At 45.6% G+C, this 25,061-nt stretch overlaps 1 protein-coding gene across 1 annotated transcript; it reads left to right on the plus strand.

Moving 5' to 3' along the window:
• The first annotated feature begins 1,081 nt into the window (after positions 1-1,081).
• atp6v0a1b (ATPase H+ transporting V0 subunit a1b) lies at positions 1,082-23,995 on the plus strand. Its single transcript, XM_056577502.1, has 22 exons — positions 1,082-1,156; positions 2,029-2,178; positions 2,413-2,491; positions 3,077-3,174; positions 3,407-3,535; positions 4,186-4,268; positions 4,869-4,995; positions 5,403-5,485; positions 5,903-5,996; positions 7,443-7,655; positions 8,300-8,450; positions 8,847-8,986; positions 9,430-9,593; positions 10,266-10,356; positions 10,614-10,732; positions 12,738-12,954; positions 13,441-13,548; positions 14,313-14,516; positions 15,841-15,858; positions 18,117-18,234; positions 19,477-19,648; positions 23,441-23,995. Exons 2-22 carry the CDS (start codon positions 2,062-2,064, stop codon positions 23,532-23,534), a joined length of 2,619 nt encoding a protein of 872 aa, XP_056433477.1. The 5' UTR covers positions 1,082-1,156; positions 2,029-2,061; the 3' UTR covers positions 23,535-23,995.
• Positions 23,996-25,061: the final 1,066 nt, after the last annotated feature.

A 25,061-nucleotide genomic window follows, 5' to 3' on the forward strand; every position in this document is an offset into this window, starting at 1 on the left:
GACCAGGCTAGTTAAGATTGGATGAGTCAGATTGGATATATATAATATACTTTCTACATGTGTTTCACTGTTTATTTAATTAGTCCCACTAGACCCACAACAAAAATGTGGATACATTTGGATCGGGTCATTTGAGGTGAAATCCTCTTTCACTGGAACTCAGTGACCTCAATGTTTCAGGGGCCCACATATTATCATCAGAGAGAGAGAGAGAGAGAAAGAGAGAGAGAGAGAGAGAGAGAGAGAGAGAGAGAGAGAGAGAGAGAGAGAGAGAGAGAGAGAGAGAGAGAGAGAGAGAGAGAGAGAGAGAGAGAGAGAGAGAGAGATTATTAATCCCCCTGTGAGGGATTAATAAAATTGTATCTAATCTAATCACAACACAAGGTCTACTAACCAGGGCCTACTAACACAAGGCCTACCAACAAACAAGGCCTACTAGGCCTACTAACACAAGCCCTGCTTGTTATGAACAGCACAGGGACATTTTAATGAGGCCAACGTGGTTGTTTTATGTATAAAAAAAAGCAACTTCTTTCCCTATGCTCTGGTAGTAATTTGTGTACATTATGGGAGTTCCGTGCTTCTAAAATGGCTAGCTGGCCGTAGGCCATGTGTCCTGGTTTAACCCTGAGCAGCTTGGGGAAGCGTGAAGGAGCTATTGAAGCTTCTTGGAGAGGAAAAACCCTAGAGAACCTTGTAGTAGTGGCCTTCTGATTCAACACTTGGCCGTTTGTTTAATGCTTCTCTGCGTGCTGGCAAAGGTTTATTTGTGAGATCTGAGGAGGTGTTTGTGTTTTTGTTAAGTGATTATTCTGTCAATAATATATTTAGATATTTTTATATAAAAACATTTTTTTTTTGCGTTTGTTCTCAGATGCACATGAATATGATCCAATTATTGCATAAGAAAATAAAATAAAATAAAGTAAATGAAGTAATTAATTAATTTCAACCTTTATTGAATTAATGGAGTAAAAGACACTCTTATTTGGGGAAAGGGTCTCTTAATGTGGCACCGCTGGACCACTCGCAGCATCCCTGCAAGTCACGTGACCCGCGAGGTTTATCTCCGTGACGTCAGCGTCGACCTAGCAAGATACAGAGACAGCTGGCTTTGGCAGGTCCGGGGAAATCTCCGCCATACACATTTATTACCGTAAGAAATTACAGATTTTCTTGTTTATTACGTTTTTATTTGGGACATTTGTATATTTAGAACATGTGTCTCGTCGACGGCATATCGTGCGTTTAGTTTGGACCTGAGGATCAGGAGGAGAGAGGATGCTTAGATGTTGATGGGTTTACCGTTGCAGCGGTAATGCAGTCAATGTTGTAAATTCTATCGTTAAGAGTTTTATTTATGATTATTTATGTGTTAACCTATCGAAGTGCGGTTATGCGTTCGGTTGAGATGTACCATGTTAAAGAGAACAGGTGGGCCTACCCTGCGATATTGGGTAATATTTTGCACTGTGTTTCAAGCTATATTTACGATAAAGTAATTTAATGTGATTCATTCAATGGTTCAGTATCAAATGTGTTCGGAAACGGCTCAGGAGGATAAGTGATATCGTATTTCGTGGCTCACATAGCAGCAGACCGTTCTGAAGCGCTTCATCATGGCGTCCTTCAGCGTCATGAAGGGCAATGCGACAAGATGCTATAAATATATTTGTCTGCAACCAAAGATCATGGTGTAGGCCCATGGGTTTTGAAGCATCTGCCTTTATTGTAAATTAAAAATAATGGTAAAATAAAGAGTAAGAAGAAGGGTTCATGATTTTCTGTAATTCACCCTCTATTCATTTAGATTGTTATATAGGCCCACTTGGCAGGCCTTGTTGAGAATATAGGCATATAATAGTCGGCCTCTCTGTGTATAAGGTGTATGTCTACTCAAACCAATATCGCTGAGAAATTGGCATTAGGAGGCCAACATTTGCAATCTTCTTTACATGTAAATCTATTACACAGGCAAAATACACTTAGGGTGATGGGATAGTAATGATAATCAGAGTGACTTCCTAGCAGGAGCGAGTGTGAGTGGAGACAGGAGTCACCATGGGGGAACTCTTCAGGAGCGAAGAGATGACCCTAGCTCAGCTGTTCCTCCAGTCAGAGGCAGCCTACTGCTGTGTCAGTGAACTGGGAGAACTGGGCATGGTCCAGTTTAGGGATGTAAGTACAAAGAAATAAGATAACAAAATTAGCGAAATATTACAAGATACCTTAATAAATGCATCAATGACTAACTTTTAAGTTGCTTTGGATGAAAATGTTTGCTAAACGACTAAATGATAATGTAATGTGATCATATCCTACATAATTATGTTTGAGATGCTAGAGTGCTTGTCAGATCTCTTTCTCAGTCAAAAAGCATGTGGTGGAAATGCTGTGTCTGTTGTTTTGCAGCTGAACCCAGACGTCAACGTCTTCCAACGCAAGTTTGTCAATGAAGTTCGGAGATGTGAAGAAATGGACCGAAAGCTGAGTAAGAAAGTGTTTATTTTGTTACACTTGGTGCCTGGAAGCGGTCTTGTCAGTGACTGAAAACCAAAAGACAATCAAGGTTGAAACTGAAAGGCAAAGTGGTTGGAGGTTGGAAAAAAGGGATCTTTGTTGTTCCTTTAAGGGTTAGGTGGGTGGGGTCGTGTAGCCATATCGGCCTTCAGAAGATCATTCAAGTCCGGAGAAATGTGGGAGCTATTGTTAGGCTGAACCGTACAGAGACGAAGGGCTGCCAGTTTTTACAGACAAAGGAAAAATAACTGAGTGGAGTTTGTACTTCAACATACCAAAGGTTCAGTCTCTGCACGCAAGTGTTCTCAAAACTATCCGCCAATGAAACGGCTGTCTCCGGTTTTCTGAGACCCTGATCCCCATGACCCTCCTTGTAGCGATGGGTTTTACTTTACGGCCAAAATAATACTCTGTACGGTAATCGTCATTTATTTAGGCAACGTTTCACCCTTTGCAACATGTTCAAACTTCTCTTCACCTCATGTTATCCAATATGACACATGAGACTCTCTGTTCTTCTACAATATGACACATGAGACTCTCTGTTCCTCTCCAGGGTTTGTTGAGAAGGAGATCAAGAAGGCCAGCATCTCCCAGGTCGACACGGGAGAGAATCCAGAGGTCCCCTTCCCCAGAGACATGATTGATCTGGAGGTAATCTTTCACCGAAGGATAAGATAAACAGGAACAGCTCAAATAACAGTACTTATACATTTGCTTATTCCTAAATTATAATACTGATTAATCAGAATCAACCTTGCAAAAGTATATATTAAAAAAAAAGGAGGAATATTTCCTGCCGCAGTAATCTGCGCTGTGATTGGCTGGTGAATACGTGCCGTAAAAGTTAGCAGTGCTGTGATTGGACGATGCGTGTGATTGGCAGGCGACGTTTGAGAAGCTGGAGAACGAGCTGAAGGAGATCAACACCAACCAGGAAGCCCTGAAGAAGAACTTCCTGGAGCTGACGGAGCTGAAGCACATCCTGCGCCGCACCCAACAGTTCTTTGACGAGGTCTTTCACCCATTCATACAAGACTCACCCAAAAACACCCTTTAACAAGGTCTCTCACCCGCTCATACAGGACTCACCCATAAACAGCCTTTAACGAGGTCTCAACAATTCATACAGGACTCAACCATAAACACGCTTTGATAAGGTCTCACCCATTCATACAGGACTCACCCGTAAACACCCTTTGGCGAGGTCTCACTCATTCATACATGACTTACCTATAAACACCCTTTGACAAGTTCTCACTCCTTCATACATGACTTACCCATCAACACCCTTTGACGAGGTCTCACTCATTAACACATGACTCCTACATAAACACCCTTTAACGTGGTCTCACTCATTAACACATGACTCCCACATAAACACCCTTTAACGTGGTCTCACTCATTAACACATGACTCCCACATAAACACCCTTTAACGTGGTCTCACCCATTAACACATGACTCCTACACTTTAACGTGGTCTCACTCATTAACACATGACTCCTACATAAACACCCTTTAACGTGGTCTCACTCATTAACACATGACTCCCACATAAACACCCTTTCACCATGGTCCCCACATCACATCCACCTCTTCCTAAGCTACTGTTTGTCAGTTTAGTGGCTGAACCCCAGTCAACAGGCGAACCTCTCTGTGACAGATGGAGGACCCCAACCTGCTGGAGGAGTCCTCTTCCCTCATGGAAGGGAACGAGGTGGGACGCGGGGCGGCGCTCCGCCTGGGGTAGGTGCAACCCGCTCACGCATGCAGGGAAATTCACGCACCGCAGACGCTAGGACCACACAGGGCGGCTCGATTATGGGGAAAAATCCCAATTGATTTGGTCAATTTTGAGATCAGGATTATTCAAACGATTGTTTTTGAGTTTGAAAACATGTTGTTTATTTATTCAGCATGTCTCTCCCCAAAGTTTCTTTTTAACTGAGAACTTTGAAATTCCGCCTTAAAAAAATACACAAAATGGTTCAAAAAGAAAAATGTTCCATTCCAAAATGATATACGTATCCAGAAGATACGATATGATAAACGTATCCAGCTATTCTGCCCTTTCTATAAAACATATAAAACATATAAAACATAAAATACATAGAAAAACTAGATTATGTTAATTTTGTGATCGTTTAACGCTAAAATCGAAATCTCGATCAAATTTCGATTAATCGCCCAGCCCTAGGACCACACTGTGTAGGTGCTGCCAGGCTACTGCACTGCAGTATCCGAGCAGAGACGTCCGACAGCTATACAGCCCCGACCGTCCGTGGCCTGGTGACGTCCCCCTCACTGGAACACTCTGATCGACGACCTCGTTCTCGCTCCTCCCAGGTTCGTCGCCGGGGTCATCAGCCGGGAGAGGATCCCCACCTTTGAGAGGATGCTGTGGCGCGTGTGCCGCGGCAACGTGTTCCTGCGCCAGGCGGATATAGAAGACCCCCTGGAAGACCCCGCTACGGTCAGCCAGCCACACACACACACACACACACACACACACACACACACACACACACACACACACACACACACACACACACACACACACACACACACACACACATACACACACGCAAACACATACACACACAGACACAAACGCGCACACACATACATACCTACACACAGACACATAGACGCAGTCAGCACACGCAAACACACAAACACACACACACATGCAAACGCATACAAACACGCACACACACACACACACACACACACACACATACACACACACACACACTCACACACACACACACACACACACACACACACACACACACACACACACACACACACACACACACACACACACACACACACACACACTCACACACACTCCTTAACGGGGTCTTCTCTGTCCCACAGGGAGACCAGGTTCACAAGTCTGTGTTCATCATCTTCTTCCAAGGGGACCAGCTGAAGAACCGTGTGAAGAAGATCTGCGAGGGGTGGGTGTCGTTCACGCCTGTGTTTAACTACATGCATGTTAAAGTAACCATGTGTAAGATTGAGCTCCACCTGGTTAGTTGGCGGGCTCTTTCAGAATTCAGAATACTTATTAACAGTGATCTGTCCTAACTGACTGTGCAGCTATGTGACGCTTACTAGTGTAAATCGGCTGTCTGGCTTTGGTCAACTTTAATCAGCGTTGACGACAGATATGATGTTGTCAACGCAAGTTGCGAGTTGACAATTACTAGCAAAGGCAATGCTCGTCAAAATAGTAATATCTGTATCAGTAGCAGTAGTAGTAACATGGGTAGTAGTCATGGTAGTAGTACTAGTAATTGTGGTACTAGTAGGAGTGATTCTATGGTGTAACGTATGGAAAGGTAGTGAGGGTAACGCTGAGCCCTCCTCACCAGGTTCCGGGCGTCATTGTACCCGTGTCCTGAGACCCCCATGGAGAGGAAGGAGATGCTGGCTGGAGTCAACACCCGCATCGATGACCTCCAGATGGTGAGTCAACGCACGCTCAATGCTGCCATCAATACACGATCCATACTACCATCAATACACGATCCATACTCCCATCAATCAATCCATGCCCCCGAACTCGCCTCAATGCACCCTTCATACTAACCTTGGTACACTTGGTATCCATATGACTAGCAAAATGTAGAACTACGGCCAGTTCATATTCCTACCTTCGTTTGAAAGTCATTTTTGGGCAATTTAAGGCAAGGAATGTGTACCTGGCATATTCCGGATGTTAGTCCTCATAACAGGCAGAAACATTGAGATTAGGTCTTTCTCAGTACCAATTCTTCAATTGTTCAAGCCCCTCACTGCCCCACAAAGTAGATCTACAGTCAAATACATAATTTAATCTTTCAGCAGGGACTTTGTTTTTGTTGTTGATCCGTTCCCTACGGAACAATGAAATAGAAAATGTCCATCATGGTCAACAATGTTTTCCGGATGCAGGTGTTGTTTTTGATATGATTTATTTTGAGCTAAATTTAATCGTATTGTGCAATTGGGTACATGTGGTGTTCAACATGAATCATGGCTATTCAATGTTGTGGAACTTATTAGGCCTAGAAACCAAGCTCGGTTTTGCTTCAGTCGAGGCCTTAATGCTTACCCAGACTGACCCGGTTCCCCGAAGGAGTCGGATTTACCACAATAAAAAACAAACGATGTGTTGTGTGCTCATTTAGCTTGACCTGCCCCTCAAATTAGCCCTGCTCTTAAGTCCATTTACTGGAGCGTTTCACGACAGAACCTCGATAAGCCTATAAATGAATATGGAACATTCCACTGCAATTACCACCTCCTTTCAAGCAAGCCTCCACCGGTCCTCTTATGGTCTGTGTGCTGTCATCTATGCAAGCCACCAGCCAGCCGCACTTAGAAACCCTAAAAAAGTGTTCTACTGAACAATATGCCGTTTTCTTCCCCCTCATTTTCTCGCCGTCTGGAAAAGGATGCTTTGATAATAGCTTAGTGGCGACACAGAAAGAGGGAGAGACTCTCCAGGGATATTCGTTTACGTTTCATGTTCCAATATCAGATATTGCCCTCTCAAATTCTCTGCCAAATAACTAGGTCGAAGAAACACATTTAACATTTAGTGGATTTTGCAGACACATCCAAAGCGACTTAAAACGATTCATCCACATATATACACTCATAAAAACAATCTCACACCGAAAGCAGAGTCTACCATGCAAGGCAACAGCCAATCCATTGTAAGCAGTAAGGGTTAGGTCTATTGCTCAGGGACACCTCAAAGGAGCAAGGGATCGAACTAGCAATACTTTATGCTCTACCTCCTGAGCTAAGCCGACCCCTCCATTCCTTCTTCTTCTCGGTGATGTTGTTGTCATAGCTCGTGTCTGTAGGAGTGTTTCACCCAGGACCAGGGTCTAAGGGACTCACTCTCTCCCCCTCCCCCCCCAGGTCCTGAACCAGACTGAGGACCACCGGCAGCGGGTGCTCCAGGCGGCCTCCAAGACGATGCGCGTGTGGTTCATCAAGGTGCGGAAGATGAAGGCCATCTACCACACGCTCAACCTGTGCAACATCGACGTGACCCAGAAGTGTCTGATCGCCGAGGTGTGGTGCCCCGTGTCCGACCTGGACTCCATCCAGTTCGCCCTGCGCCGCGGCACGGTACGTGGTCCTCCAGAGGGGGCGGAGCTTCAACCGGCGCCCGCCTCTCAGGCACATTCACACGTCACTCGTTAGGGACTGGAGTGTGGGTTGAGGGGCGTGGTCAGTCCACCACGCTTGATGAAATAGATTCATTTAAATGATGCTTGACTGTGATAATGTGTGTTGCAGGCTGGTGATGATAAGGTTAACGATAAAGGTGTGAAAATGTGGGTATTTCACGATTCAATTTTGATTCCTAAGAGCCACGATCCGCAAAATGTGTTATCGATACAAAACGAATCCCGATTCAAAACCAGGTTCTCGATTCCAGTCGGCTTCGCACTTGAAAAGGCGGTGTGGCAAATCACGAGATGAAACCGAAGTAATGTGTGTTTAAAACAATTTAGTTTTAATATTTGATCAACTTATTGCAATAATGTGAACACACTAAGACAAACCTAAGACAAAAGGATATCACAAGTTATGTATCGATTCAGAATCATATTAGATAGGAATCGCCATTCTAACAAGAATCATTTCCCCACTCCTAGTCATAGTTAATGAGGGCGGTCCATCAGACATGTGCATAATGTAATTTTTGTATCAAGACAAAAAATGTCAAACCTTAGTGACCAGACGGCCATGTTTGTTGTGATTGACAGGAGAGGAGTGGCTCCACCGTGCCCTCCATCCTGAACAGGATGCTGACCAAACAGACTCCGCCCACCTTCAACAAGACCAACAAGTTCACCTCCGGCTTCCAGAACATCGTGGACGCCTACGGAATCGGAAACTACCGGGAAATCAACCCAGGTTACACATCTGAATGTCCCACACCTTACATTTACGATTCTGATCCTTTCCCTATGTTCTCTGCCATTCAAATGTGTTATATTCACACACCTGAGGTGGAGCTTAGCTATGATATGGCAGGCAAAATGGATTCCCTGAAACAATCTGGGAACAGATTTCCAGATTGGTTCAGATTGGACCGAGCTGTGGCTCATACTGAAGTTGGCGAAGTCAACCAGAACAGTTATTCTCAGTTATCGCATTCAATACTAACACTCACTAATCACTGACCCATTGCTTTGACCTTCCATCAAATTATACTTGAGTAGCAGCTCTTAAATCTCACCGACAGCACCTTCCATGAAAACACTGTGCAGTCCGTCGGGTGACGTTCTCTCTCTCCCTGTGTGCCTCCAGCTCCCTACACCATCATCACCTTCCCCTTTCTGTTCGCCGTCATGTTCGGGGACATGGGCCACGGCCTGCTGATGACCTCCCTCGCCCTCTACCTGGTCATCAGGGAGAGCCGGCTGCTCTCGCAGAAGAGCGACAATGAGGTACCAGAGGAAACCAGATGAAACCCGATAAAACCAGATTTAACCAACCAGAGTTGGCGCAGAGAGGAGCTCTTCATGTAGTCCTGAAGAGCTCCTCATTCATCATACATTTTAAAGAAATGTATGATGAATTTACTGAAAAGTATCTAATGGGATGTAAATAAAATATCGAAAAATGGACAGACAGGTATATGTCAAATTCTTTCTCCAAAACCAGACCCGTGTCAACATTTTTTTTGTGATTCTGTTATACACACTAACACGGGCAACGATGTTACTGCTACTTCCATGATTTAAACAATCCTAATCCCCTATAATCCCAATACTACCTCTACCACTACTGCTACTATTATCAGTGTTACCCAAGCTTCCTAAAGAGCAGATAACACGGACGACTTCAACGGCTAAACCTGTGGTTGGTACCCCTGCTCCCTGCGCTGCAGATATTCAACATGGTGTTTGCCGGCCGCTACATCATCCTGCTGATGGGGCTGTTCTCCATCTACACCGGCCTCATCTACAACGACTGCTTCTCCAAGTCCCTCAACATGTTCGGCTCCGGGTGGAGCGTGCGGCCCATGTTCGTCAACAAGGGAGGCAACTGGACGTGAGTTCAATTCCCGTGCACGGGGCCACTGGCTCATGCCTTGTACGTCTCTCCAGAGGAGAAAACAAGTAGCCCTAGGTTGCTCCTGCGTAAAAACAGGATGTACCTCTCTGCCTCTGTCTGCCTCTGTCTGCCCATCTCTGCCTCTCTCTCTCTCTGCCCATCTTTGCCTCCCTCTCTCTCTCTCTCTCTCTCTCTCTCTCTCTCTCTCTCTCTCTCTCTCTCTCTCTCTCTCTCTCTCTCTCTCTCTCTCTCCATCTCTCTCTCCCTCTCTCTGCCTCTCTCTGTCTCTCTCTCTCTCTCTCTCTCTCTCTCTCTCTCTCTCTCTCTCTCTCTCTCTCTCATCTCTCTCTCTCTCTCTCTCTCTCTGCCTCTCTCTCTCTCTCTCTCTCTCTCTCTCTCTCTCTCTCTCTCTCTCTCTCTCTCTCTCTCTCTCTCTCTGCCTCTGCCCCTCTCTGCCTCTCTCTGCCTCTCTGCCTCTCTCTGCCTTTCCCTACTCCGCCCTGTGTTGAACGATGAGCGAGTAGCCCTGCGGGACTGCCTGCGTTATGCATGGGACGTAACGAATCCTATTGTGAAGTCGTTAGATGTCCTCACCTGTGCTATTAAAACCATTCCTCTTAATGTCTTAACGTTTTGCCTACACAAACGATTTCCTGTTCCTTGCTCTAGATTTGAGACGCTGGGTGAGAACGCATTGCTCCAGCTGGACCCTGCCGTCCCGGGTGTGTTCAACGGACCCTACCCGCTGGGAATCGACCCGGTAATGACGACTAACTAACTACCAGAATCACACTGTTTTAAACTAAGCAAAGAACACAGAGCATGAAATCAGTGCGCTGTGTTCAATTGTTAATCTTACTTACTCGATTGTGTGGGACTCAATTCTATTGTGGAGGCTAAAAAATGTGACATACGATTTTGCGTCCTGGGTTTGACTTCCCTCAATCAGCTTGTTGTGTCACTCCTAACTGAATGAGCACGTCAGTCTGTTTGGTATTAAATGGATTGGTTTTCTAGATCTGGAACATCGCCACCAACAAGCTGACCTTCCTGAACTCCTTCAAGATGAAGATGTCCATCATCCTGGGGGTGACGCACATGCTGTTTGGAGTCTCCCTCAGTCTCTTCAACCACCTGTAAGTTCCTCCTCAACTCAACTGATTTAGTTGTCAAATGTGCAAGGAAAATGTGACTTTCCTTGTTGGCAATGAAATGCTTGTGTTCCAAGCTCTCCTCAACAATGCAGGTAAGTAAGATAAACAAGTCCGATTTTATTATTTTAAGTATAAAGTACTATCAAAATGATTTACCAAAAGAGTAAATAATACCAGCATATGAAAAGAAAATGTGGAAAAAAGCACCTAACAGCTGCTGTAGAGGTGAGTTTCCAGAACTGTAAAGAGAGAGAGGGCAGAAAAGAACAGAAGAGAGCCAGAATTAACACGCTAAACAACTCAACAAAAGCCACGGCGTCCTCCCTGTCTGCTCCCTCCCTCCTGCGTTTCTCTTGCACTCAGGGGTGTTGCTGCATCCAAAAACAGGCACATTACAGATGTTATCCTGTTATCACACAGCAGTTCATTCACTCAGATATGATGGATGGCATCTCTAACACATTACACTCAAATGAAAGCTCTTCAATCGTATCTACAGCAGCTTTAAAACAACAATTACATGAAAAGGAAAAAAGGGAATTTAGTCATTGGCACAACAGAGCCATTTTGTGTTATTTGATGAACTCCATCATGATATCAGTATGGTGCTGCTGCCATAGTGTGTGATTTATAGTATAGCTTACATGACACACCCAGAGAGTGTGTTTGGGAGAGAGAGAGAGAGAGAGAGAGAGAGAGAGAGAGAGAGAGGGAGAGAGAGAGAGAGAGAGAGAGAGAGAGAGAGAGAGAGAGAGAGAGAGAGAGAGAGAGAGAGAGAGAGAGAGAGAGAGAGTGAGAGAGAGAGAGAGAGAGGAGAGAGAGAGAGAGAGAGAGAGAGAGAGAGAGAGAGAGAGAGAGAGAGAGCGAGAGAGTGAGCAAGAGAGAGAGAGACAGAGAGAGACACAGAGAGGGAGAGAGAGTCTGTGAGAGATGTGAGGCCTTGCTGGTATGAATCGAACCCATTGTCCTTTATTGTCCGTGGTGAGCTCCTTGTACAACCAGTGATGTATGATGATGATGGGGACTCATGCGGCCACACGCACATCCTAAACCCTTCTTTTGAGCTACTGGTTCTCCCCTTGGCACCAGCATGGGGGGGGAGTACCCACTGGCAACTCTTCCAAATACAATTTCACTCTACCAACTAGTTCGAAATCAATAAGCAAGTAATGTAACCGTCTAAGTTATGAATGGTTTATATCAGAAACATTGTTAAAAAGACAATGATTAAGTTCTATCAGCAGTCAATAGTCTCATTTACATTAAATGTAGGTCATTTAGGAGATGCTTTTATCCAAAATGACTTAGAATAAGTACATTTGTCAGAAGAAAGAGAAACAACAATATATCTCTGTCGGTACAGTAAAGATGTTAATGGAAACAAGAGCTAAGCCCTTACAGTTGCTGGGTTGCCATTCTCTGCATACAACAAAGATAGCTAGGATAAGATAGTCTCACAACGTCATCCATCATGAACATTATATTTACGTAGAACCAAGCTCCAGAACATTCCACTGTTTCAACATCTAAACAATATGCTAGTCTCATCCATCATGTAATGCACTCGTTTCACCAACACCTCTGCCCATACTTTGACCCCGCTGAAGATGAGGATAACAAGTGAAGACGAAGGCTAATGAGCTGTAGGGCTGCTCCATTATGGAAAAAATCATAATCACGATTATTTTGGTCAATAAAAAAAAACAACGATTGTTTTTGAGTATGAAAACATGATGCATTTTTTCAGCTTCATCCATAAAATCCTTTTGTAACTGAGAACTTTGAAATTTCCCCTTCAAAAAACACACACAATTTTCAAATAGAAAAACGTTAAAATAGTAAATAATGTACAAAAATGTATCCAACTGATCATATTTGTAATATCTATAAAACATTTAATCAATAAAAAAAGATTATTTGACCCCAAAATCGAAATCAAGATTAAAATTAGATTTATCGCACGGCCCTGATGAGCTGTCCTCCGCAGGTACTTCAAGAAGCCCCTGAACATCTTCCTGGGCTTCATCCCCGAGATCGTGTTCATGTCCAGCCTGTTCGGCTACCTGGTGCTGCTGGTCTTCTACAAGTGGACGGCCTACGACGTGTTCAGCTCCAAGGACGCGCCCAGCCTGCTCATCCACTTCATCAACATGTGTCTGTTCAACTACAACGACCCCACCAACAAGCCTCTGTACCGGGGACAGGTGATCCACCCCCCCCCCCCCCCCCTCTCACCTGCCCCCTCCCCTCGTTCTCTCTCAGCGCTCACAGCCGTCTGTCTCTAGTGTTTACCTGTCGGCCTGTCTCTTTGGAGTTAACCTGTATGTTTTTCTTTTTTAGAGTTAACCTGTCTGTCTGTCTATTAAGACGTAACACGTCTGGCTGTCTCTGAAGAGTTAAACCGTCTGTCTCTGTAGAGTTAACCAGTCTGTCTGTCTCTTTAGAGTTAACTTATCAGACTGTCTCTTTGGAGTTAACCTGTCTGTCTGTCTCTGTTGAGATAAGCTGTCCTTTCTGTCTCTGTAAAGTCAACCTGTTTAGCTGTCTATTTAGAGTCAACCTGTCTGGCTGTCTCTGAAGAGTTAACCTGTCTGTCTCTGTACACTAACCTGTGTGTCTGTCTCTGTAGAGTTGACGTGTCTCTCTCTGTAGATGTGAACCTGTCTGTCTGTCTGTCTGTCTGTGTCTAGATGGGGATCCAGATTCTGCTGGTGCTGATAGCCCTAGCATGCGTTCCCTGTATGCTGATAGCCAAAACCCTGGTGCTCCGGCGACAGCACTTGTGGAAAGCCAAGCTGGTATGTCCCCCTCCCCCCCCCCCCCTCTCTCTCTCTTTCCCTTTCCCTCTCTCTGCCCCTCTCCCCCCTCCTTTCTCTCTCTCTCTTCCTCTGTCTCCCCCCCTTCTCTCTCTCTCTTCCCCTGTCCCTTTCCCCCCGTCTCTTCTTCCCACTTTTTGAAGATTATTGATCAGCTCGTTTCACAATAATCAAATTATATTAATATAAAGTATTTGAAATGTGTATGCAGACTGTTGAAATGTATACCGTAAATGATGCACATCTGATATAACAACTTGTGTTCTCTCCTCTGCCCTTCATCTTGGTGTACATTACGCTGTAACGTTGTGCTTGGTCGTGTAACCATGAACCTCTGGCGGCGAGCGAGCCTTGGGAAGGTCCCGTCTGAAGAGTGCATTTCCAAAACACCGTGGAACCGGCGCTGACTAATCAGTCAACAAGTCGATCATTCATCGTCTCGAGAAACATCTTGAAATCTGGTCTTAAATTGATTTACGACGTTGCTGAACGCAACAAGCATATTGAGTAATACAAAACAAAAACAAACAAAAAGAATTAAGATAGTTTCACGTATTTTGGAAATGGAACTCGTCATCGTGTCCCCAAACACCGGTTGAGATGTCCCGACATCTCAACCGGTGTGTGGATCACCCCCCCCCCTCACACCACCTCCCCTAACTCCCTCCCACCTCCCCCCTCCCTCCCCCCCTGCCTCCCAAGGCTGGCTCACGCTGGACACAGCTCTTGTTGGCTCTTGTATCTAGGCCCTGAAGCGGGCAGAAGCGGTTGCGGAGAGTCTAGCGCAGCCGTCTTTAGAGCAAACAGGCGCGTCCTCATCCGTCTCCGGACTCACCCAACAGGGCACCCAGAAGTTTGGGGGCGTGCGCGTGGGCAACGGCCCCACGGAGGACGAGGCTGGCATCGTCGATCATGACCAGCTCTCCCAGCACTCGGAGGACGGAGACGAGGTGAGGCCGCGTGTGAGGCCACGTGTGAGGCCGCGTGTGAGGCCCGTGACTGCTGACATGCACCGAGAATCCCCCCCCCCCTGGGCGCGGTTCAGTGTGTGGTGTGAATGGAGACCTTATCGCGTCATCTGTTGAGATCCCACAGGCCTCACAGGAGAAGGGAGCTTATTGTTTAGTCCTCACTGGGCCTGAACCAAAATACACAACAACAACAACAACAGACGGTACTCTAAGGACCGAAGGGGTTAGACAAGGGGACAAATGACATGAATCTACCGTGGGCAACACATGAAAGTAAATGTGGTGTTGGGATACACCATAACTACCGTGACCACCCACGAAGTCGATCAAAAAGACAAAATAGGGAAAGGGAAAAGGGAAAGTATCCCCCTAACTGTTTTCCCTTACAATTGACTGGCCATACACTAATTAATCCCACTAACATCCCACTTAGTCTTTCCCTTTATCCACCCGACTGTAACGGTACCTTTCCCTATTTCACACACATGGGTCCAACACTGTCCCACATCATTTCTCAAGATCTTAAGAAGGTCAACTGTGAAATTACCGACTTCCCGAAGGGTACTCCTGCCTCCTTTCCTAAAGCGCATAGCACCGAATCCACGGTATTGTCTGTTATTTCAGACCACCCGGATCACTGCCCGGGTGTTACCAGGGCTAGGGTGCTGTCTCACAGAGGAGGGCAGCGTGGATCGGGCGGAAAGGAAATGTTGTAGATAAGGGAGAACGTAAACAGGGAGTCGGTTTGCATGAGAAAGCCATCCCAGTGAGTCAGCACAGCTCCGAGTGGAATTTCGGAAAACATCCCCTATCATATAATGTATGAATACGGTGGTTTCACAGGTCGACTCGTTCATAAATCAAAGCTGTAGCGTTGAGACATATAGACTTGCTTATATAATCATAATGATCCATTTTCATGCAAGATGAGGTCCGTTACTGGAATAGCCTGATTATTCTAGTGATATGTAGTGATAGCAGTGATATGGAGTGGTAGGGACATGTATAGTGGTTTAAGTGATATGTAGTGGTAGTAGTGCTATGTCATGGTTGTTCGGAGTAGTAATGTATGTGTAGGAGGAATCATACCTTAATGTTTTAATAATAACATCCATGCAATCCCTTTTGATCCAATATCCAACACTTCAAACTGATTAATAAGTGATCAGTGACTAATGGGGTCTGTAGCAATGTGTTTAGTTTGAATGCTCACCAATGTTCTCGTATTGCATACCTGCTTCACACTTACAAGCACACTACTCCGTGTCCTGCCGCTAACCTTTGACCTCTGCTTACTTTCAAGCATGCGGAGGAAGAGCCGGTAAGAGATAAAAAATAAATGACCCTGTTACTGCATGTTTTTGACAAAGTCTGTCTTTCTGTATGTCTTTTTGTCTGTCTGTCTATCTATCTATCTGTCTGTCTGTCTGTCTGTCTGTTTGTCCTCCTGTCTGTGCCTGAGGTCTCTGTCTCCAATCAAATCTTCCGGTACTGTCTTCTCAAGCTAGCCCCGAGCAGTGTGTGTGTGTGTGTGTGTGTGTGTGTGTGTGTGTGTGTGTGTGTGTGTGTGTGTGTGTGTGTGTGTGTGTGTGTGTGTGTGTGTGTGTGTGTGTGTGTGTGTGTGTGTGTGTGTGTGTGTGTGTGTGTGTGTGTGTGTGTGCGGCGTGCGTGCGTGCGTGCGTGCGTGTGTGCATGTGTTTGCCTTTCTCTCGGTTTGTGTTATGGAAGATTGATGCAGGGAGCGTTTCTGATGAGCATAGATCAGAACGCAAGAGGGCAATACTCTGCTGGGCTTTCATGGTACGACGCATTTATGTTTTAATGTGTATGTCTGCGATCCAACGTTTTTCATTGCCGAAACATGAGCAGCCAAGCGTGGTGAAAAGTGTCTTTGTACGATCAAATCACTTTTGGCCGAACTGTTCATTCGGTTACTTCACCCGATGGTAAAAACAACAAGAACATGATGACGGGCTGGAACGGTGAAGCCCTGATATTCCACTCAGACGTAATATCCATCATGCCAGGCGGTCGCCCCCCCCCCCCTCCACGCACTACCTCCATGATGGCATGGGTTGGCCCCCGCGTTGTTTTTATTCACCGCTTTGGTCTTACTGCCACCCCCCTCCACCACCACCACCACCGCCCCTGCCCCCCCCCCGCCCCCCCCTTCTCCGACCCAGCGGGAACAATGAGCGGTGGTTCCGTGAACTGTTCCTCTGGGGGTCCGGAGAACAAAGGACAAGCCATGGAAAGAGGAAGCCAGGTCTCCCCTACCCCTGCCCGAGCCAAGACAAACCCAGAGAGAGAGAGAGAGAGAGAGAGAGAGAGGGGGGAGAGAGGGAGAGAGAGACAGAGAGAGACAGGGAGAGACAGAGAGAGAGAGCAAGAGAGAGAGAGAGAGAGAGAGAGAGAGAGAGAGAGAGAGAGAGAGAGAGAGAGATCCACAGAGAGTGAGACGGAGAGTAAGCCAGAGAGAGATGGAGAGTAAGACAGAGAGCGATGGAGAGTAAGACATGGAGAGTGAGACAGAGAGAGAGAGATAGTGGCTGAGAGAGAGAAAGACAGGAACACAGAGAGAGAGAGAGAGAGAGAGATGGAGAGTAAGACAGAGAGAGAGAGAAACAGAAACGCATACAGAGAGATGGAGAGTGAGACAGAGAGAGACAGAGACACAGACAGAGAGATTGAGCGTGAGACAGAGAGAGAGAGAGAGAGAGAACGGTACCTCCTGGATCACACCCACCCCTGCAGCTCGGGCTGGGGAAGGAAAAGGCGACACTCGCTTCGGGAAGCAGGCAATGGTTCTAGCAGCCCTGTACAATACACAAACAAGATCCTGCCGGTGATACTGCTGTGTGTGTGCGAACGAAGAGGAGAACATTACATCCACCCATGCACACACACACACACACACACACACACACACACACACACACACACACACACAAACACACACTCTAACACAGGCATCCATATAGCAGATGTACTGTATATGGTCATTGTGCCTGGGCTGAGATGGACCTGAGGCTGTGGAGGTCATGTTGTTGCGATAAGAGGAGTTCCATGGCCGGCGGTTTCCCCTGCGCGGCAAATCTGACGCGCAAGTGATCTCATTGTTATGATTGGCCTGCAACCTGAATTCCTGGCCAATCAAGAGTGTTTCTATATAGCATTGCGTGTGAAAACAAACAGTTTTCAGCCACAGCAGTCTGCATGTGGCTGGTCAACGATTTATTGCCAAAAGAACAGCAATGGTATAGTTGGCATCACTGGTAGGAAATGGTTCCCTAGTCCCAAACAAACACTGTTTTGTGCCATCATTTCTAAGATCACTTATGAACATAACATACTAACCTCGAGAACCGTCTTCTTACCTAAAACTGGACCAAATGAACCATAAAGGAACGGAGAAGTAGAACGCAATCCTCTACCTTTTTCAGTCTCCGGGATTGGTTGTTTGTGTTTGTTTGTTTGTTGTGCCTGTGTAGATGTGTCGTGTGTGTGTGTGTGTGTGTGTGTGCGTGTGTGCGTGTGCCTGTGTGTGCGTCATCAAGCATGTTGTTCTCTGTGCTCCAGTTTGACTTCGGGGACGTGGCCGTCCACCAGGCCATCCACACCATAGAGTACTGTCTGGGCTGCATCTCCAACACTGCCTCCTACCTCCGGCTCTGGGCCCTCAGCCTCGCGCACGCACGTGAGTCCACAGAACTGTGCACGCGCACGCGCACTCGAATAACGCACCTATAGTAGAATATATTAAAACTTAGTAAGTATAGTATATTTAAGTATAGTGTCAGATAGCACAGTTATTAACCTATGCATCTGTGTATTCTAGTATAGTATGGTGTAGTTTTGTGTGGTGTATAGTATAGTGTAGTGAAGTATAGTTGAAGCAAAAAAATAAAACTGTTAACAGAAACATGCTGATACCTCCAAATATGTGACAAAATGACACATTGTATTGGCATCGAGAGATCCCAATATAAATGTGAGTAATCTAGTCGTGATTGATTTTAGATGTCCAACTGCGTTATTGTCCGACATGCTGTCTAATTTAGCCTACTGCATGCTGCAAGACTTTATTCAAAGCAGAATAATGTCGATTGTCTTTAAACTTGCAAACCATTTCAACATTAGATTGAATTTAAAATATATACATGTGAAAACTACAGAAAGCAAACATATTACCAACATCCCTAATGATGCTAAATATAATATTTGACACAAATAAACATTTATAATCATTAGGCACTTAGTGTGGCGTCATGACCTGACAGGAAGCGCTAGAGTACACAACAGTAAGAGTTCACTCACTTTGAGCGTGGCGCCTGCATTGAGGCTGTTCTGTCGGCTTTCTGTGAGGGACTGTTCTATTATACCGCCTCGAGAACACTTCTTGTTCTCGTTTGCTGGCGACAAAGCCATTCTTTCTCTCCTCAACTTTGGCTCATTGTGTGGAAAACAAGCAGAACTTTACACCCCGCCTGCAGTTGTAAAAGCCGGGGAGAAACCGGTGCAGAAAGTGCAAGACTTGGTTTAACCCGAGCGATGTTACTCATTACTCAGAGTATACCTGCCAGCTCCTCCAGGATGTCTCACAATAGGAACATCGTGTCTGAGATTCACCTCAAAAGACCAGACTCTTGCTTACCAGGACGTTATTTGGTGCGTTTCACAGCTCTTCAATTCAATTCAATTCAATTGTATTTGTATCGCCCTTAATCACAGATACAGTCTCAAAGGGCTTAACAGTCCATTTATTAAAGTTATACACTTTTGATCGACTGAAATATCGACACATCTTGCACAAATGCAGTTCATTTCTCAGGTATTTGTTGGTACAGTTTAAAGCAGCACTAGGGCCAACCGCGTAGCAGGTGGTTGGTGGTGCCTGGTGGTACACGGTGGATCACCCCTGTATGTTGCGGTCCTACAGAGCTGTCGGAGGTGCTGTGGACCATGGTCATGCACCTGGGCCTGGCGTCCAGCAGCGGGGGCGGCTTCTTCGCGCTGACCATCATCTTCGCGGCCTTCGCCGTGCTCACAGTCTGCATCCTGCTCATCATGGAGGGACTGTCGGCCTTCCTGCACGCCCTGCGTCTTCACTGGTGAGTCCAGCTCGCTCAGAAAGACACACACAAACTGGCCCACACACAGACCTGGGTGTTTCTGTTTGGGTGTGTTCTCTTCATGTTACATTTGTATATTAGTACTATCGTATTTGTTGCATGCTGTCTGTATCTGTTTTGGGCAGATACGTCCAAACAGGATTAGGAGCAAAGCTGATAGCAGAGAGCCATGAAGTCACATGACTGAACTGTGGTCATCACATGATGCAGGAGACACATTCAAAACAATGGGAATAAAATATGAACAGAGTAGCACATCGGACAAACAAACAGAGACTTGGATGTTTAAAGGGGTACACACACAAACACAGACGCAAACCATTACTTATTATCAATTAAAAATGAATTTTGGTTAAAGCCAAACCTTTAACCAAATTTGGTTTTGAAAACATTCAAGTAAATGTCGATTTTGCGACTGTTTATTGGAGGGGAACGATGTTACTTGTTAGTTAAGGAAGCTGCGGTGTAAAGCACTTGGGCCAGTAGCTCCTTCTGACGGCCGACACTCTGCAGACCTGCTGGCCTGTTTCACTTCTGTCAGGTCTTGGCACCTTCCCCTCATTTCTCACTCACTCTCTATCTAGAACAAACTCATCCCTGCAGCCATTACCATACATCTGGGAACAAGTTCAACTGGTAGTTAAAGAGAACTGGACTACACTGACTACACTTAACGATTTAAAAGGTCCAATCTAAAATACACAATGACAATTGAAATGGTAGAACACATCTTGACATAACAAGCGAGTCAGGTTAGTTTACACGGTAAAGGACTCCATGGATTGACATCAAGTACAATGGCAATAGCTCAGGCTATAAGGTTTTTTTTCTACGTTTGTATTTGAGATTGTACCGCACAGTGTACACTGTTCAGTGAGTAGTCATTCCTAAGATTGCTGTGCCAAACCTCTTTTGCTGCAATGGAACATTCTGGCGCCCGGGATGAGTGAGAATGCCCTGTTTATTTTCTCTAAGCCTTCGTGTTTGAACGCAGCGCCTTACCTCATGATTCTGTAGTGAGTGTGAGTGTGAGTGTGAGTGTGTATGTGTGTGTGTGTGTGTGTGTGTGTGTGTGTGTGTGTGTGTGTGTGTGTGTGTGTGTGTGTGTGTGTGTGTGTGTGTGTGTGTGTGTGTGTGTGTGTTTGCGTTGGGGGGTGGAGGCCTGCAGTGTTTTCGTTGGATAGAAGAGAAGGACTTAATGTTTAAAAGCTTGTGTCTTCTCCGAGGTTGATTTATGTTCACAGGTGGATGGAAGTGGAACTCTTCTTATCAAAGATTCACACTAAACACGTGCTCTAGTCAAGGCAGGGAGGCGAAGAGGAGAGACAGATAGACAGAGAGTAGGTTAAAATGCCAGAACGCGGCGATGTACTTGTTGAGTATTCGAGCAGTTTAAGATATGTCTGTCCTTGGCTGGCTTGGGACCATCTGTGGTGGTGTTGCTCTCAGGGATTGGGAGTTGATAACAAAAAGGTTTTTCCCAAACTATTTAGATGTTACCCGTCTGTGAAACACCGACACAGGCACAAACACACACACACACACACACACACACACACACACACACACACACACACACACACACACACACACACACACACACACACACACACACACACACACACACACACACACAAACACAAACATAAACACACACCCAGCCTGCACATGTTCTCCCCGTGTAGGATGGGGTTTGGATGTCATGCAGCGACATGATCTACGTCTGACAGTGAACAGATCCCAGAGCTGTAAGGATTTGCTGTGTTTGTCAGGCCGAGCTGAGGCCCATAGCTACTGTGTAGACACAGCTATAGCCCCTCCCACTCTCAGGTAGCTTTCACCGCTCGTACCAGGTGACGTACAATCCAAGTAAGAAAATACATCTTGATCGGGATAGAAAGAGGTGATCAGAAACGGTCGGAATCCCTTCTTTGCTGGCGGGGTTGCCATGGATACAACATTCCAGATCCGGACGAATTTCAGAGTGTGGAGCAGATGGGGTAATGATGTGTTTACCCATCTGGGCTGGACTGAACCGCTGTTATACGCACGCTCGCACGCACACACATACAGATAGACACACACACAGACACAGACACACACACACACACACACACACACACACACATGCGCTAGGTACAGCCTGGTCAGCCCACATGGATCCAGCCTATTTTCCAGAGTGTCCAGCAATGGGAAGAGGAATGGGAGTGCTCTTTCCTAAATGTCGGCTCAACTCTGGCAGGAGAAATATTTACCGGGTTTCGGAGACATTCCTGAGCACTCCCATACCTTTGACCTTTGCTCACAGAATGGGTATTTTTTAATAGATCTTACATTTTCTTCTAAACGAGTTCCCTGACGATCTGCTTCAGATCGTTTACTATCGGTTTAAAGGGATCCCTGCCCCAATTCATAATGTGTGTATGTGAGCTGCCATATTCAGTAATGAGGACGGAATATGGACCGAGGTCATGTGACCCAGATGCTGACCTAAAAGTAGTGAGGGGGTCGAGACTATCCGCAGGAATAATGAGGAGAATCCTCAGAAGTCTTGATTATGATCTAATCATGTGTGCAGGCTCAGAGTTCTCCAATAAGATGGTTGACTCTACTGGAAGTCAGGGCTCATTTGGTTCCCTGAATGGAGGCATCTGTTGAGGAGAAGTCTCAACTAGTGACCGGTTTGTCTAGTGCTCTGCAGCAGTGTGATCATGCTGTACTTCACCGAGACGACGCAAGCAACACGCGCGGCAGGTCGGAGTTCCACAAAGTAAAGCAACAACCCAGATATGGTTGGACTACAGGAGTCTGCGTCTTCTTCAACAGCTACAATAAACAATCAACCCTTTGGCCGTTCTTCAACAAGGAAAGAGGCCGATGCTTTACAGTAGTTGCTCTTTAAAGATCACGTGTGTGTTTCAGTCGCTTCTTCTCTGCTGCTGTGTATTCATCAGAGCTCCCAAGGCCGATCTTACAATATACATCCAAGCTGAGCCTAGATGCTCATCCAGACTGAACACATGAAGTGCCCGTAGAAAAAGAATAAAGAAGAATAAACCCTTCCTTCTTTCTCTCGGCAAGTGTGTGAGCCCCGAACCGAGTGCTGTTGTACCACGGCCGGTGAACATGGGAGTGGGGTGAGAGGGGTGCGTTATGTAAGGAGTAAACCACCAGTGTGTCCCGTTATTCGAAAACACTGTACGACAGGAGGGGGGGTTGTGTGACGCAGAACAGGTGACGCTCATACGACATCTTCCACTGAAGTGATAGTTGAAGAAGAAGTGGTGACACATTTTGAAGAAAGGAATGCCTCAAGTAAGGGAATCTGAATCGAATAAGGAAACAATCAGTTTGATGGTGTTTTGGTCAGAGCCATTCTTCATCCTTAAACTATTAAACGAGGCAAGTGTGAGGCAGAATACATTCCTGGCCCTCTCTCCTCCCTCTCGTTATCCGAGCCCAGGAATCCGAGTCCAGCCGTTGTTGGGATAAGTCATGCTGTACACAATTAAAGTCCATAAAAAAACAAAAACTTTGCACTTTGCTTGAACACATACCCTCCTCACAGTTCAACATCTGAAGTCATCGGTTAGCTGGGTTCAGCTGTGATGGCGTGATGTCGCCTCGTGGAATTCAAAAGAGTGCCACCTGTTCCTCTTACAACCACCCGCAGCCCGGCTGCCACAGTCCCCCACTCTCTGTGTCTTCATGTATGTGGAATGATATGATACGAGCTGACCTCCTGTTTCTGTGTGTCCATCTTGTCCCCAGGGTGGAGTTCCAGAACAAGTTCTACTGCGGCCAGGGCTTCAAGTTTGTTCCATTCTCCTTCGAGAGCATCCTTGACGGCCGCTTCGACGAGTGAAAAAAACAAACAAGAGGATCCCCAAGCATTCCTTCCATGTGTGTGAACGTCTTCGTTTGTGTATGGGCATGATTGCACTGCAGGTCCTCTCTCGCCCTCTAGTGCACATAAAGTGTTTGTGTTGGTCGGAACCCTTATGAGAGATAATTTCACTATCATGTTACGTGACTGTGTTAAAGCTGCTTTTCCGTGGTAATAAAGTAGGGGGAAAAAAACGTCACATTAATAATTATTATTTATTTACATTCCAAAAAACAGAGTTGAAGTACAAGCTTCCAAGGCTTAAACTTCGTACTTATTAAAAGATAAATATAAGACGGATTGATCGATGATGGAAAATCCAACATTCACTGCCACAGGGTAAAACCAAGATTCGATTGGCCAATGGTTAGGCGAGAACTGCATATTTCCACAATCCACACAAATCATAGTATAATGCATGGCTGCCCCTACTACCTTTATGATCAAATGTAGGCTTATAAGTAAGTAGCACCATGTTAGCCTAGGGGCTACTCTGTGGCTCGTTGTTAGCCATCAGACAGAGCCGTTGTGAATCTATTGGTCAGGTGACCGCCCCCTCCCCGTCCTAGAGTACAGTAGATGGTTGTTTGTGTGTCGCGTTGTGGCATTCCTCTCAATCAGTTGTGCGTTGCGGTTTCTGTGTTGTTCAAAATCATCCTTTTGCTGTCACCGTGGTAACAGTGCATGTGAGACTTTGGCGGTTGCCATCATGAAATGTGGTAGGCTATTCCGTTTGTGATCAGGAAAATGTGAAGTACGAGTACAGAATAAAAAAAGAGTTCTTGAAGCGAATCATATTTATTTATTTATGACGGATGTTCATTTTGTGGTGGTGTGTGTTTCGATGTACATGAAACTGAAGGAGGAAGTGGTTCTTGTTCAGCTGTCTGGTCTGTGGCGCCCAGTTGCATGCACATAGACGTTTCAGTGTATTGTGATCAATATTAAAGGGACTTGGGGATTCAACTGTGTCCTGTCTTATGTTAACTGTTGAATTGTTAATGTTTAAACCAACAGGAACAAGCATACAGTACCCTGAATAGGTTCTTTGTATCTGGAATAGATACCAGCAAATAACTTTCAAAATCATCATTGTCATCATCATCACAGAGTTTTGGGACATTTCGAAGAAAGAAAAAATTAACCCCTGATTAGAAATTGACTTGCTCAAGCATATATTTTTTTGTCTAAATGTGCACTAATATCTAGTAATTAAGCATCTGCCGTGGTTGGGGAAACAAAAAGAGTTGACTGTCTTAAGATAGTAGGCCTACCCTTGTTATCCCCTTCCAGGCTAGGCTAAGGAGTACAATGCTACAAATTATAATCCTAATGTTAATAATCACAAAAGTAATCCTGAGCATGAAAATCCTCTAATTTTGATGATACGAATGATGATTCTAAATGATAAACCTGATGCTAATCCTACAGAATACCCCAGTGACGCCACACACTGACATCTGCGTATTAAACCGAACACCGAGGTATAAAAGACAGTTGTGGCCT

Source organism: Gadus chalcogrammus, chromosome 18 (assembly GCF_026213295.1).
Source record: "Gadus chalcogrammus isolate NIFS_2021 chromosome 18, NIFS_Gcha_1.0, whole genome shotgun sequence".
Lineage (NCBI taxonomy): Eukaryota > Metazoa > Chordata > Actinopteri > Gadiformes > Gadidae > Gadus > Gadus chalcogrammus.